We start from the raw sequence: 13,417 nt of genomic DNA, 5'->3' as shown, positions 1-13,417 counted from the left end.
CCCCCCAGCTATGACGCCCATCAGCGTGGACCCCGAGAGCAGGCCGGGCGAGTTCGTCCTCAAGAGCCTGTTCGCCAACTTCACCATCGCCTCAGAGCGCAAGATACGCATCATCATGGCAGAGCCACTGGTGAGTCAGCAGAAAGTGAACACACACCAGACACACAATGACGGGACAATGGCTGTGTCAATATTGCCCTGAACATCCTGTTTATCCTGATTTAATTTCTTCATAGTGGAACGATACTGTTTGTGCACCTTATAGTTAGTGTCTTTAAAAGCAGGCTTGTTAACAGGAAGACGGTGTGCTCAGATGCTTATGATGAGATAGCATATGGATGTAGGAGGCGACATTGGTAGCGCTTTGCTAGCTAATTGCAATCGACTCAATGAATGACTTGTTTAAAGCATTGGTATCGGACTAGCCATAAAGTAATGAACCCTTGCTTAGTGTATGAAAGATGAAAGGCAGGGTAAGCCCTCTTGTAGTTCCAGGTCAGGATGGATGAAGACCTTTGTGTGAAACAGGGCAGCAGGCCTACTCTCTGAGAGTCTTTCACACTGGGGACCAGCCCACTGCCCATACCTCACCCTGTGTGAAAGGTTGGCCTCGTATGTCAACGTCCTGCTAATGAAACTCATAACCGTGAATCCCCCTACAGGGATCTATCACTGCAAAAGGCTTACATCACTACGAGACAAGGGTTCAGCTGCTGAGGATAATGTTGGGAAATGGCCTGTGGTGTTTTTTCACGGCAGTTGTTTTTGTAGTCCAGCTGGTGCGTAAAGGCCTACAGAGGGAGTGGCCATGGCCCATGGCACACTGAATATACATATCATTGTCAAACAGCAGTTAAAGTCAGTATCCAACAGCATGGTCTGTGTTCCCACACTCCCACACTGGCTGCCTTTTAACAGTCCAAACATACAGATGCTAGTGAGAACACTGCGGTGCTCAAGGAGATGCACCCACCCGATTCTCAAGGCCCCGTCTCCCTGTTCCAACCCAGGGGTGATGCCCACGTTTAGATATGCCCGATGCTCTCAGTTTAAGTACACAGTCGTTCTCTGTGTTAACCTGGCAGGGATATAACCTGTGGGTGCTCTGCCAATGGATTGCATCATCCTGCTGTTTGTTTTGAATATGAATGTGGTCGTGCTGATTTGGTTGCGCCTGTTTTCTCACACTGCATACCAATAGCATGCCGTTGCAGTTTTTGTCGCCGGTTGCATTTAAACAGGTCCCACAGATTGTAATAACGTGTTTCCGTTGCATCCATAAAACAATGATCGAGGCTCTGTGCTTTCCTCCCGGAATGCGACGATAATCACATACAAATGTTGAAGTGATGAGGACCGATGAGGAATGCCCTCCCTGGGATCCAGAGAAAGGTCATGCCACTCACTTTTAACCACAGTGGCTGGAAAAGGCTGAGCAGTGCCAGGAACAACCGTGATAAATACACCGGGGTGACAGATAGGTGGCGGGGAGCCTAGGTCAATGGAGGGAGGGGTGCCCCTCACCACCACCCCCACCACCACCAACACCACCAACACCACCAATACCACCGCCACCACCAACGCCCCCAGCACCGCCACCCCCACCACCACCACCACCACCTCAACCACCACCGCCAACACCACCAGCAACACCACCACCAATACCACCACCAATACTGCCACCTTCACCGCTACCACCAACGCCCCCAACGCCCCCAACACCTCCAACCCCACCACCACCACCACCTCCACCACCTCAACCACCACCTCCAACCCCACCACCACCACCACCTCCACCACCTCAACCACCACCTCCACCACCACCAGCACCAACCCCACTACCATCATCCTTAAATGTCTTTCAGGAGCCTATAGGGCTTAGGTATCTGTCTCTTTGATGCCTACAGGGACACTGTGGACAATGGGAATAAAGCCCTGTACCTTTTTGCTGGAAGTCCAACCCCCCTCTAACCCTAGACTATCCGGGCTCCCTAAGTGCTTTCAGTCCCAATGTGTGTGTTGGATGACTGTGACAATGCAAGCAGTGGTCGACAACTCTGTACCAAATGCCTTAAGTCCCTTCATAGACCTAGCCCTTACCTCTGGGTAGAGCTAATGAATCCAGATGCTGGAGCCAGGAGCCAGGATTCTTTTGAGGACTTTTGCTTTCTCGACCCTGGAGGTCTCAGCTCTGCTGAGTGGTGCTGGAGCTGGCAAGGGAGCTGTGGGCCCCGGCCGTGGGTCTGCAGGGAACAGGGATAATGACTTCAATTACCTAATTACAGCGCTGCTGTTGCTTCCTCTGGCTCCTGTAGGGAATCGGTCCCCTATTTCCCTCATTAGGCCATGCCATGGTGCTTATTAGAAGACGACGTATCCCCCTCTGCTCTTGATTATCAGCAAACAAGAGTCTCTATTTATATAGTCATTCGATTTCTACTTTGTGGGATGTGGTCGTGCTTTGAAACGCAGAGCCGGCCTTTCTGAATATGAATAATGCTGAATCAGGCTGCAAACAGAGCCAATGTGGACATTAGAGGCCTATTGTCAGCCTATCAGTGTTGACTATCTGTCAGGAGGGGACCAATGGACTCGTCCCATGTGAGCGTTTGTCAACATCAGTTTCATCAGCATTACCCTTTAATTGGAATTCCAGTTTAAAAGAGCCTTTTTACAGTCTACAGCAGGTCAATACAAGGCGCTAGCGATCTCTTCCAGAAGATTAATCGATACAGATATATTGCAGTGTTGTCTGGCCACCATGACACCACAGAGATACAGGAACTTTCCCTCAAGGTTGGGGGACGTATTGTGCATTTTTGCTAACATCAATATTGGGATAAGGATGGGAATTTGATATACTGTGCAGCTGTAGATTTACTACAACATCTCATAACAGTCAGCTACTACTGTGTTCGGTTCAGATAGCACAGAAAGTAGCACAAGTTGTTATGAAACAGAGGTTTGTTTGTTGTGATAAGAGATAGTTTCAAGCTATTTTAAATCTGGAGTTAGGCTATTTCGAAAAAATAAGCAGGCAGGTTTGACGAGGTTGTATTCATTTGAAATTAGCGCACACAGAAGAGTATGGTGTGAGGTATGCCCTCCCCTCCCTGCTCCCATCGTTAATTTGCCAGGATGGCATCGTAACCCCAGCCACACATAGCAAGATCATTGACCATCCAACTCTGTCAGATCAGCTGTCCCGACACCAGTTTACCAACCAGTCATACTTGGGAAAACTCTTATCACGATTACAATTGAAAGCGAGAACGGTAAAGTCTGCGAGGGGCCCATGATCTAGTGTGTTTGACTGCGCTGTTGAGATAATCACAGGGGGATTCTGATCACATGTTTAAGTCCAAACCCAGAAAATATGTGGAAGAAGTGCATCGGAGTGAAGGCCGCTGTAATGGGGGAACAGCGTTAGTGTCTCATGGTTAATGGACTCGGGCTGATGGCGCTTCTCTCTGATCGTGATGAAGGACTCCTCAGAACCTCATCCTTCATCCTCTTCACTCTCACCGACATGTACAATTACGTGTCCCAATGGAGATGATGGATCTTTGTTTTTTCTTTTAGGTGTGTGATTGTGAGTATTTGAGGAGCGACGCCGAATATAATGTTTCCCTCCTTTTCTTTGATTTCAGGAGAAACCATTAACCAAATCACTGCAGAGGGGGGAGGACCCACAGTTTGACCAGGTGAGTGCAACACAATACTCACACTACTGAACCCTCGTTTTACATTCTGGGTGACTTTCACTAGACACGTGCGATATGAGATACACGAAACACCAGGATAACATTTAACAAAGGAAACATAAAAAGTTTCCCCGTTATTAATCAAGATGCTCACAATTCAGTTGTATTCAACATCATTCAGCGGATATTTAAATGTCCCAGTTAGTCATCGTGTATTAACTTATCTATGTTGAAAACCAGAACACAGAACATACTCGCTAATATTGAGGAAACACTGGCCTTATTTTTACGGTCCAACACACTAATTGCCCACTGAGTCGATCCCCTCCTTCGAACCCCGCCCTCTGGCAAGGCGCCAGCCTGACGTGGGGGGGGGGGGGGGGGGCTGTAGGGTGCTGGGCGGGGGAGGGGGCTGAAAGGGGGCTACTCATAACCCTACAAGGACTCCCGTAGGCCGTGGCCGGGGCCGGGGGCTGGTTACCTCAGGGTCTGGCCGCTGCCCAGGTCTAGGTGTGTCCAGGGGCCGGCCTGTGGGCCCCGGAGAGGAGAAGGTCCTCTTTCAGGGCCACAGAGCGCCGTTTGTGTCCTGGCCTGGGGCGTGCTCGCCCCACTCCCCTCACAGAGCCCGGATTCTTCTCGGGGCCCGGCGTCGAATGAAGGCCCTGCAGTGTTCCCCCCACGACCCCACCTCCCCTCCCCCAGCACAATCCCCCTCCCCCCCCCCCCCCCCCCCCCCATTGCCCTCTCACCCCCCTCCACACCCCCACACAGCCTCTCCACCCTTCCTGTGTGCCAGGGAGCTGCACCCGTCTCCCGCCCTGCCTTTCCTTCCTGCCACCCATCCCCCAAACCCCTCACCCACCCAGCCGTCCCATCACCCTCCCCCATGGGAGGGAGGGAGGGAGGGAGGAGAGAGAGAGAGAGAGAGAGAGAGAGAGAGAGAGAGAGAGAGAGAGAGAGAGAGAGAGAGAGAGAGAGAGAGAGAGAGAGAGAGAGAGAGAGAGAGAGAGAGAGAGAGAGAGAGAGAGAGAGAGAGAGAGAGAGGGAGGGAGGGGGAGGTACCACCTCACCGCCAGAACCTGTGTACCCTCTCTTTTTTATGATCAAGTACACCCCTCTCTCTGGTCTGTTGCTTGCTTAACACATGATCTGAACGTTTGTTTATTGTGTTGATGTCAGGCAGGTTAGCAATGTGGCTAAGGTGTCTGCCTAACCCCTACCTGCCAACAGCTACCTACTAACCCCCTACCGGCTAACCCTTACCTACTAACCCCCGTACCTGCTAACCCCTACCTGCTCCTTACTGACCTGTATCCGTATGCACTCTCAAACCTCTACCTGGTCCTTAAAGGAGAAATCCGGTGTAAAGTGAATCTGGGATATGCAGTATGATAACGAGTTGGAATGTTCATTTGGGAGCAAAAAAGCGCATATATACGCTTTCTTAAGTTGCCTGTTTTTATTTATTCTACCAATACTCTATAAACTTGGAACAATAGGTGCACGTCTCATGGTAAAAACTAAATCGCTATTTTTAACCACTTACAGGGCTAGAAGTAGCCCAACACTTCTTTGGTAGTATAATAAGGGTCTTAACATATAAAATGAGGCACTGATAACTTTGTAAGGGTACAGATTGTTTATTAAAAAGGACAATTTATGCACACAATACCATCAGTAGTTCACCCTTCGATGCCATCTTGACTTTAAGACTCGATAAATAGATTGGCGAACACAGAGCTTGCGTGTTGTTGACGAATCTCACAAGCTCTGTGTTCGCCAATCTACCTATCATACCCCAGATCCATCTTACCCCGGGTTTCTCCTTTAATGACAACCCCAACCTGCTCCTTAATGATTTATCTGTATTCACTCTGTAACCCCAACCTGCTCCTTAGTAACCTGTATCTGTATTCACTCTCTAACCCCAACCTGCTCCTTAATAACCTGTATCTGTATTCACTCTCTAACCCCAACCTGCTCCTTAATGATTTATCTGAATTCACTCTGTAACCCCAACCTGCTCCTTAGTAACCTGTATCTGTATTCACTCTCTAACCCCAACCTGCTCCTTAATAACCTGTATCTGTATTCACTCTCTAACCCCAACCTGCTCCTTAATGATTTATCTGAATTCACTCTCTAACCCCAACCTGCTCCTTAGTAACCTGTATCTGTATTCACTCTCTAACCCCAACCTGCTCCTTAATAACCTGTATCTGTATTCACTCTCTAACCCCAACCTGCTCCTTAATGATTTATCTGTATTCACTCTCTAAGCCCAAGCTGCTCCTTAATGACCTGTCTCTGTATTCACTCTCTAACACCAACCGGACCTTTAAAGCAGATGCTTTTGTCCATACGTAACTTACAAAGAGTTGTTGAGAGAATCGTTTGTGTCTTTGGCCAAAGCATCTCCTGAATGACTACCTTCTCCCCTTGTGTCTCCTGTGTGCAGCTGATCAACAGCATGAGCTCCCTGTCCGAGTACTGCCTTCCCTCCATCCTGCGCACGCTGTTCGACTGGTACAAGAAGCAGACGGGCCTGGACGAGGAGTACCACGAGTACCGGCCCCGCGCCAACACCAAGCCCAAGAAGTGAGCTCCAAGTGGGGATGTGCTGAAAATAGTTGTCTGTATCTTTAACGTGCAGAAATTTAGATAATGAAATAGCACACTGCTTAACGAGTGACGGTTATCCATTTCGTGATTGGAAACATGTTGTGTCTTGTTTTTCTCCTCTAGCGATGAACAACAGAAGGATTATTTACTTGAAAGGAGAGATCTGGCCATAGACTTCATCTTCTCTCTGGTCCTCATAGAAGTATTAAAACAGGTGACCCCCAAATAACTCCGCCCTGACCTACAGCCAGTTTGTACTTGCACATTACACCGTGATATAAATGTATAACTTTGTAAACACAATTGTGGCATGTTTACTTTACACAAATTCAAATTGATATGTTCGCAACACAACCATGCTCTTTGAGACCGGCTTCAGCTGGCACTAAGAGACTGTTTTCCATTTAAAACCAACATGACACTGCGTTTCCCATGACACTGTTTCTCTCCCTCCCCAGATGCCACTCCACCCTGTACTTGACAGTTTGGTTAATGAGGTCATTAACTTAGCCTTTAAGCACTTTAGATACAAAGAGGGGTAAGCTCATTTCATTGTAACACTCTCTCCGTGTACGTCTCCCTCCTGTTGTGGTGGAGCGTTGCTCTCTAACCTCTGGCTGTTCCCCCCTCCCCACCTCTCCACAGATACCATGGCCCCAACACTGGCAACATGCACACGGTGGCAGACCTCTACGCTGAAGTCATAGGAGTCCTCGCCCAGGCCAAGTGAGTCCAACCGTGCTGCAGCCACCGACGCCAGGGCGAGGCAGACTGTCGTTGAGTGCAGTGCTGAATGCTTTTGAGACCTTCAGTTTGACTTGAAATTTAATATTTACTGTGTATGTCTTTTCATTACATCACATGATGATGATGATGATGATGATGATGATGATGATGATGATGATGATGATGGTGATGGAGATGATTGTGGTGCTGGTTTATGATGATGATGATGACGAGGATGCCGGATGACAATGATGCAAATCTTTTCGTAAAAAATCTAATTTTTATCCTTTTTGACTGTTATGCGTGCAACCAACTAGGACTGGAAACGGATGTGTTTGTTTATTTTAGACCATAACACACTCAGGCTCCTGCACACACACTCTCTCTCTCTCTCTCTCTCTCTCTCTCTCTCTCTCTCTCTCTCTCTCTCTCTCTCTCTCTCTCTCTCTCTCTCTCTCTCTCTCTCTCACAAGACCGAGAACCCTCTCTCTCACAAGACCGAGAACCCTCTCCCTCAATATCCCTGCAAGGCTCACGTTAAATTGGAGGAACTGTTTGAAATCTGATTCATCAGATTCAATCATTGTACTTCCCTGGGAGTGTGGTCTTCTCTGGTCGCCTGGCGGGCGAGACAGAGTCGCCTCCAGATGCCGTGCGGTTGTCCCAGGGCAGGTCACCCCAGATACAGTAGAACACACACGTTCCTCAGCGTGGCCCAGCCCCAGGCTCCGGGGGATGCTCACACGCGCTCCCCTGATGGACGACCTTCCCAAATTAGCCCAATGAAGGCATTTTGTCTCGGGTTTAAATCTGGATTGTGGTTAAATGGGGCCTAAATGTGGCCGACTCCTCCAAAGACCGGGGTCCGGGGAGGGTTTATTCCTGGGTGCAGACTAACCGTCTGCCGGCGCCGGGGCCAGAAGAGGACGATATTCATAGAAGTTGTGTTGAAACGTCAAGTATTTTGGACCTTTTATGACCTCTTCCTTCCTGCTGAATCAAGGGGGGAAATAGCATGAGAAGGAGGCTCTAAGGAACATCCTACTGGGATGAGTCTTTACTTAGCCCAACTCTTAATCTATATTTGATGCCATTATGTATTTTTATGGATCGAACTGTGAAGACAGACTAGGAACGTGGCTGGATGAAGACATGTATCTTAGGGTCAAACCTCAGGTTGGAATTTGACGAACCCTTTGCTGTGTGTTCTACGTCCCACCAGTGGAGTCAGGATTCACTTCAGCCACAGGTAGATGTCATTTCATGTTGTTCATGGTTGGGTTGTGTCCTCCTCCCGGTCTCCAGGTTCCCGGCGGTGAAGAAGAGGTTCCTTAGTGAGCTGAAGGAGCTGAGGCAGAAGGAGCAGAGCCCCTATGTGGTCCAGAGCACCATCAGCCTCATCATGGGTGTCAAGTTCTTCAGGATCAAGATGTACCCTGTGGAAGACTTTGAGGCCTCCTTCCAGTTCTTGCAGGTAAATTGTCAGATGGGAACCTGAAAATATTCAAGTTAGTCAGTTGTATATGGTTCTTTCTTCTTCATTCTTTGTTGTGGTGAATAAGCCCTTTTCGTAAAAATAAAATATCCTCAACAAAATCTGAAGGAAAAAATCATTCATGCCTTGTTCACCTTGTTCTCTGCAACAGAAACATTATCAAGAGAACATGAATTCAGAACTAATGAATGAAGATACAAATTCCAACACCTCATTCCATTCTGAACTTGTGTCTGCAGGAGTGTGCACAGTACTTCCTGGAGGTCAAGGACAGAGATAAGGACATCAAGCATGCCCTGGCCGGCCTCTTCGTAGAAATCCTAGTTCCCGTGGCGGCCGTAAGTGTCTCCTGCAAGGCCGTTCAACCTGACATGGCTTGGCATGGCTTGTGGTGATAGAACCATCTCTTTTGGGGGCGGAGACTCAGGCCGCCATCTGAGGTCAAACTCTGACCTTCTGAGCTTTGGCTTTTCTCTATTCATTTACAATCTTTGTCTATTTCATCCTCTGTGTCTTACTTTAATTATCGTTCTTGTTGTGTTATTTCTCTTGTGAAACACTTGCTCAGCACAGTTTATTCGATTTAGCTCTAAGTTCGATTGAGCGATGGACGGATTGATGGTTTAATGTGATCTGTGTCCTGCCCCAGGCTGTGAAGAACGAGGTGAACGTCCCTTGCCTGAGGAACTTTGTGGAGAGCATGTACGACACGACCCTGGAGTCGTCCTCCAAGAAGAAGCACTCACTGGTCAGTCACCAGCTCCTCAGCCACACTCCTGGGTTGGCCCGTTTAGTCTTGTTTGTTTGTTTGTCATTACACCCTCGCCCATAGACACTGTAACAACCTCAGCTTCACACCTCGGCTGACTTAAAGTGTTGTGGGAGTCTAGGTCAATCCTGTGCTGATGCTCTCTGTCATCTGCAACGTTTACAAACCGTAGGACAGACAGTCTGGCTCTTTATACCAACCGGCATGCCGCTTTCCCTGCACACATCGCTTTCTATTTTAAATTCATTAGACATTCTTGAGATTGATTCATTGCATCCGCAATGGTGTGTAATGAGCTCCAGTTGCACCGAAGAAAGATTGGGCGCCGCCGCCGACTCTCAGCAGGAAGTGGAAGTGAGGACTGTGGTGATGAACGTGAGAGGATGCAATGCAAAGTACTTCATTAGCATCAGGGCCAGCATGCCCACTACGGGTCACATGTCTCCTGTGGCCGTCCATCTGGTGTCACAGTCAGACAGCAGCCCCCGCATGACCCTGCAGAGGACTCCCAGGCGCCTGAGGTAGTTTAAGATATTATTAGAAGACATTTCTGTCAGGCGATGTTCATTACATTACCTCACATCGGCTTCCACATTTTAGGAAACGAAGGTACGGGAGTATTGTCAGGAGGCGTTTCGTGATCTCATCTATTCCCTGAAGGCAGAACGGATCACCATCCATTTTCATCCAGCCCTCGGCCCAGTTTAATTAAAAGAACCTGTCTATTACTATACATTTATACCCATTTATACCCTGAGGGAGCCCCGGATCGGAGACTATTGTTATCTCTTCTGTCCTCAGGCCCTGTACCCGCTGGTCACATGTCTGCTGTGTGTCAGCCAGAAGCAGTTCTTCCTCAGCCGGTGGCATATCTTCCTCACCAACTGCCTCTCCAACCTCAAGGTAACGGAACCCCTCCGCCGAGTCGTCATGGTAACGTAGTCGAGGCGACACCTGAAGACGTCCAGCTTGGTTTAAACGAGACAGTGTCTTGATGCTCATTCTACAATTCGTGATACAATACGTAATGCAGTCGATGGTCGTGGTAGTGGTGCACGCTGTGTAGTGTATGATGGTAGTAATCAGGTCGTTTTGGATTGAAACTGGAACACGCTCGGGACTCAAACAGTCAATGATCATAACACTATAATTACAATGCATTAAAAAAACACAAACAATAGATACTTTAATGCATCCTCGTCTGCTGCTGTGCCTTTCTGACAAACACTCCTCTTCCAGAGTAAAGACCCTAAGATGGCCCGCGTAGCGCTGGAGTCTCTGTACCGCCTGCTGTGGGTCTACATGATCAGGATCAAGTGTGAGAGCAACACAGCCACCCAGGGGTGAGTCTCCTGTTTTGGGTGTAATCCAGGGATCTGCTGGTCTGACAATAGACCCAGCGATTCCTCAACTCAGTGGTCAACGCAGACCCAACTGATAATGAGCGGAAACATCATCATCTTTTTATAAAATGAATGATCGACGTGTTAATCATTATTATATATTTATGTATATGTTTAGATATTTAATTTATCTATGTTTATTTATGTCATTTTCATAAAGGCCTATATGTAAATGCATGTTTATATGTTTTACACATTATACGTAATTGATTGAGGCTTCCAATAAAAACACCCAAAACAAAGCATTAGCTGGGCATGTGTCTGTGAATCCTGCCCAGCGCGTGTGTTATAACTCGGGTTCTTCTGTCTGCAGCCGCCTCAGCACCATCGTGTCCACCCTCTTCCCTAAGGGATCTCGCAGTGTGGTGCCCAGAGACATGCCACTCAACATCTTCGTCAAAATCATCCAGTTCATTGCCCAGGTAGAGACAGAACCCTGGACACTGATCCAACGTACCTGGGTCACAGTCGTACCATGTGTGCACACATGAATAGGCTTCGGGAGCTGTTGATGTGAATGTAACATATGTATATGCTTTCTCTATTGGGAACCTCCAGGAGAGACTGGATTTCGCCATGAGAGAGATTATCTTCGACCTACTCAGTGTTGGAAAACCAGCGAAGGCCTTCAGTCTTAATCCAGAGGTATATTGTTGACATTCTAGTTCTTCCACTTCATCTGCCTTATAAAGTTTTGAGTCTACTGGGGATTTATCCTTCTTTTAGCTAATGGTGGTGATGGGATATCAACCACAATTGCCACCTATTGTCAAATATACTGAACTAACTTTAACGAGCACACAATATTTAATGGACCCTTATTAAACAATTAGTCAAGACAGCTGAATATCACTACTCTTAAAGAAATATTAATAATTATTATTATTATCTCTATTGCCATTTATGTGTATAATATGTTTGTTTCATTACACATATAATGATATTATATGTGTATTAGTATATATATTTATTACACAGGTCTTCTCAATGCCGTGGAACGCTCCGTTCACTTGCATGGGCTCTTCACAACTTCCGGCGGTGAATTATATTTGATAATTCCCCGTTGCTAAGTATAATTGACCGCAGTCAGGAAAAACAAAGGACTTTTTGCCTCTAATGACGTCCTTGGTATCACTCCGCAAGTAGTCCGGTAACTTGTCAACCCCAGCGTCTTCGGTTGCTAAACGACGTCGACGTCCTCGGCAGACTATTTCTCCGCTGACCAACACTACGAATGCTGGTAACAAATAAAATTGTATAAAGACAAACCGCGTGCGCGTCGGTGTCCTGCTCGCCCTGTCGGGGCTTATTTCCCCCTATAATGACCGGCGTTCTATACATTATCCCTTGCATAATATACATACAAGTAACGAAACCGTAACCGTGGCTACGTGGCGCCCTGTGGTTCCAGAGGATGAACATCGGTCTGCGGGCGTTCCTGGTCATCGCTGACAAGCTGCAGCAGAAGGACGGCGAGCCCCCCATGCCCAACACCGGCTGCACCATGCCCTCCGGGACCACCCTGCGCGTCAAGAAGACCTACCTCAGCACCACCCTCACCGACGGAGAGGCCAAAGGCATAGGTAGGGGGGGGGGGGGGGGGTTGCCAGATTCAGGCCTCAAGGAGTCAGGGCATAGGAAGAGTCAGGATGAGTCATGTAGCCTTAGAACAAAGTCTAAAACTAGCTTTGACCATTATGTTGACTGTTTACTGTTTACTGTTTCCAGTTTACTGTTTACTGTTTCCAGTTTCCTGTTTCCTGGTTACTATTTACGCTTAATTATTTACTTTTAGCTACTTAGCTAGTCATTTAGCACACGCTGTCATTCAAAGCGACTAACAATTAATGCAGATACATGTAATGAACAAGCAAGTAGAGGTTAGTGAGGCTGCAGACACAGGGTATCGAACCAAGTGCCTCAGAAGATAACGCATTTTTTTAATGTCTATACTTCTTGGACTGTAGTCATTTCTTGGAACATGGAGGGTCGCCCGGTCTTTTTGTGCCCTTCGAGTAGCCGTAGTTACTGTTGATGATCCGGTAATGAAGCTGTTCTATTCCCAGTTGAACTCCCCACCACTGTGTCCCCCCTCCCCTGCCGCCTGCAGGCATGTTCCAGTACTACTTCCAGGTGCGGAAGGCCATCGACAGCATGCTGAGACACCTGGACAAGGAGGTGGGTCGCTGCATGATGATGACCAACGTCCAGATGCTGAACAAAGAGCCTGAGGAGATGATCACGTGAGTCCACCGCTCTGCAGAAAGCCCCCCGCTGGTGACTCACACGGCGCTGATGATGCAAGTGTTAGCAGTTAGCACTGTGTGACGGAGACGGTAATAATAACAATCCGCATTATTTATGAGACTGGATGTGCACCATTATTATTATCATGGTATTACGACATTTTGATACGATGGCTGTGATGACGATGACGATGACGATTATTGTTTATTGTTGATTTATGATGGTAACTTTGTTCTTGTAAGCAGTATCACTAGTATTAATAGTAACAGTAGAAACACAAAGGTCCCCTAAAGATGGAGGGTGAACCGAATACTTTCTGACCCACAGAGGAGAGAGGAAGCCGAGGATCGACCTGTTCAGGACCTGTGTTGCCGCGGTTCCCCGGATCCTTCCGGATGGGATGTCCAGACCGGAGCTGGTCGACCTGCTCTCTAGGTATGTTATCAACAAT

General features: G+C 47.8%; 1 protein-coding gene across 6 annotated transcripts in view; it reads left to right on the top strand.

Annotated features, from left to right (window-relative positions):
* Nucleotides 1–13,417, top strand: part of frya (furry homolog a (Drosophila)) — a 66,896-nt gene that overhangs the window by 15,493 nt on the left and 37,986 nt on the right. For all 6 annotated transcript variants that reach the window (XM_060074284.1, XM_060074280.1, XM_060074281.1 and 3 more), the window contains exons 2-17: nt 1–130; nt 3,651–3,704; nt 6,163–6,302; nt 6,450–6,540; nt 6,785–6,864; nt 6,972–7,052; nt 8,358–8,526; nt 8,787–8,885; nt 9,197–9,295; nt 10,118–10,219; nt 10,556–10,659; nt 11,033–11,141; nt 11,278–11,364; nt 12,131–12,302; nt 12,830–12,962; nt 13,294–13,401. The exon at nt 1–130 is cut by the window's left edge and continues 70 nt beyond it. In XM_060074284.1, the coding sequence (XP_059930267.1) occupies nt 11–130; nt 3,651–3,704; nt 6,163–6,302; nt 6,450–6,540; nt 6,785–6,864; nt 6,972–7,052; nt 8,358–8,526; nt 8,787–8,885; nt 9,197–9,295; nt 10,118–10,219; nt 10,556–10,659; nt 11,033–11,141; nt 11,278–11,364; nt 12,131–12,302; nt 12,830–12,962; nt 13,294–13,401 (1,748 nt within the window). In that variant the 5' untranslated portion in view covers nt 1–10. The remainder of the gene's footprint in view (nt 131–3,650; nt 3,705–6,162; nt 6,303–6,449; nt 6,541–6,784; nt 6,865–6,971; nt 7,053–8,357; nt 8,527–8,786; nt 8,886–9,196; nt 9,296–10,117; nt 10,220–10,555; nt 10,660–11,032; nt 11,142–11,277; nt 11,365–12,130; nt 12,303–12,829; nt 12,963–13,293; nt 13,402–13,417) is intronic.

The sequence above is a fragment of the Gadus macrocephalus genome, chromosome 16, assembly GCF_031168955.1.
Source record: "Gadus macrocephalus chromosome 16, ASM3116895v1".
Classification (NCBI taxonomy): domain Eukaryota; kingdom Metazoa; phylum Chordata; class Actinopteri; order Gadiformes; family Gadidae; genus Gadus; species Gadus macrocephalus.
This window is presented reverse-complemented; position numbering and strand designations above follow the sequence as displayed.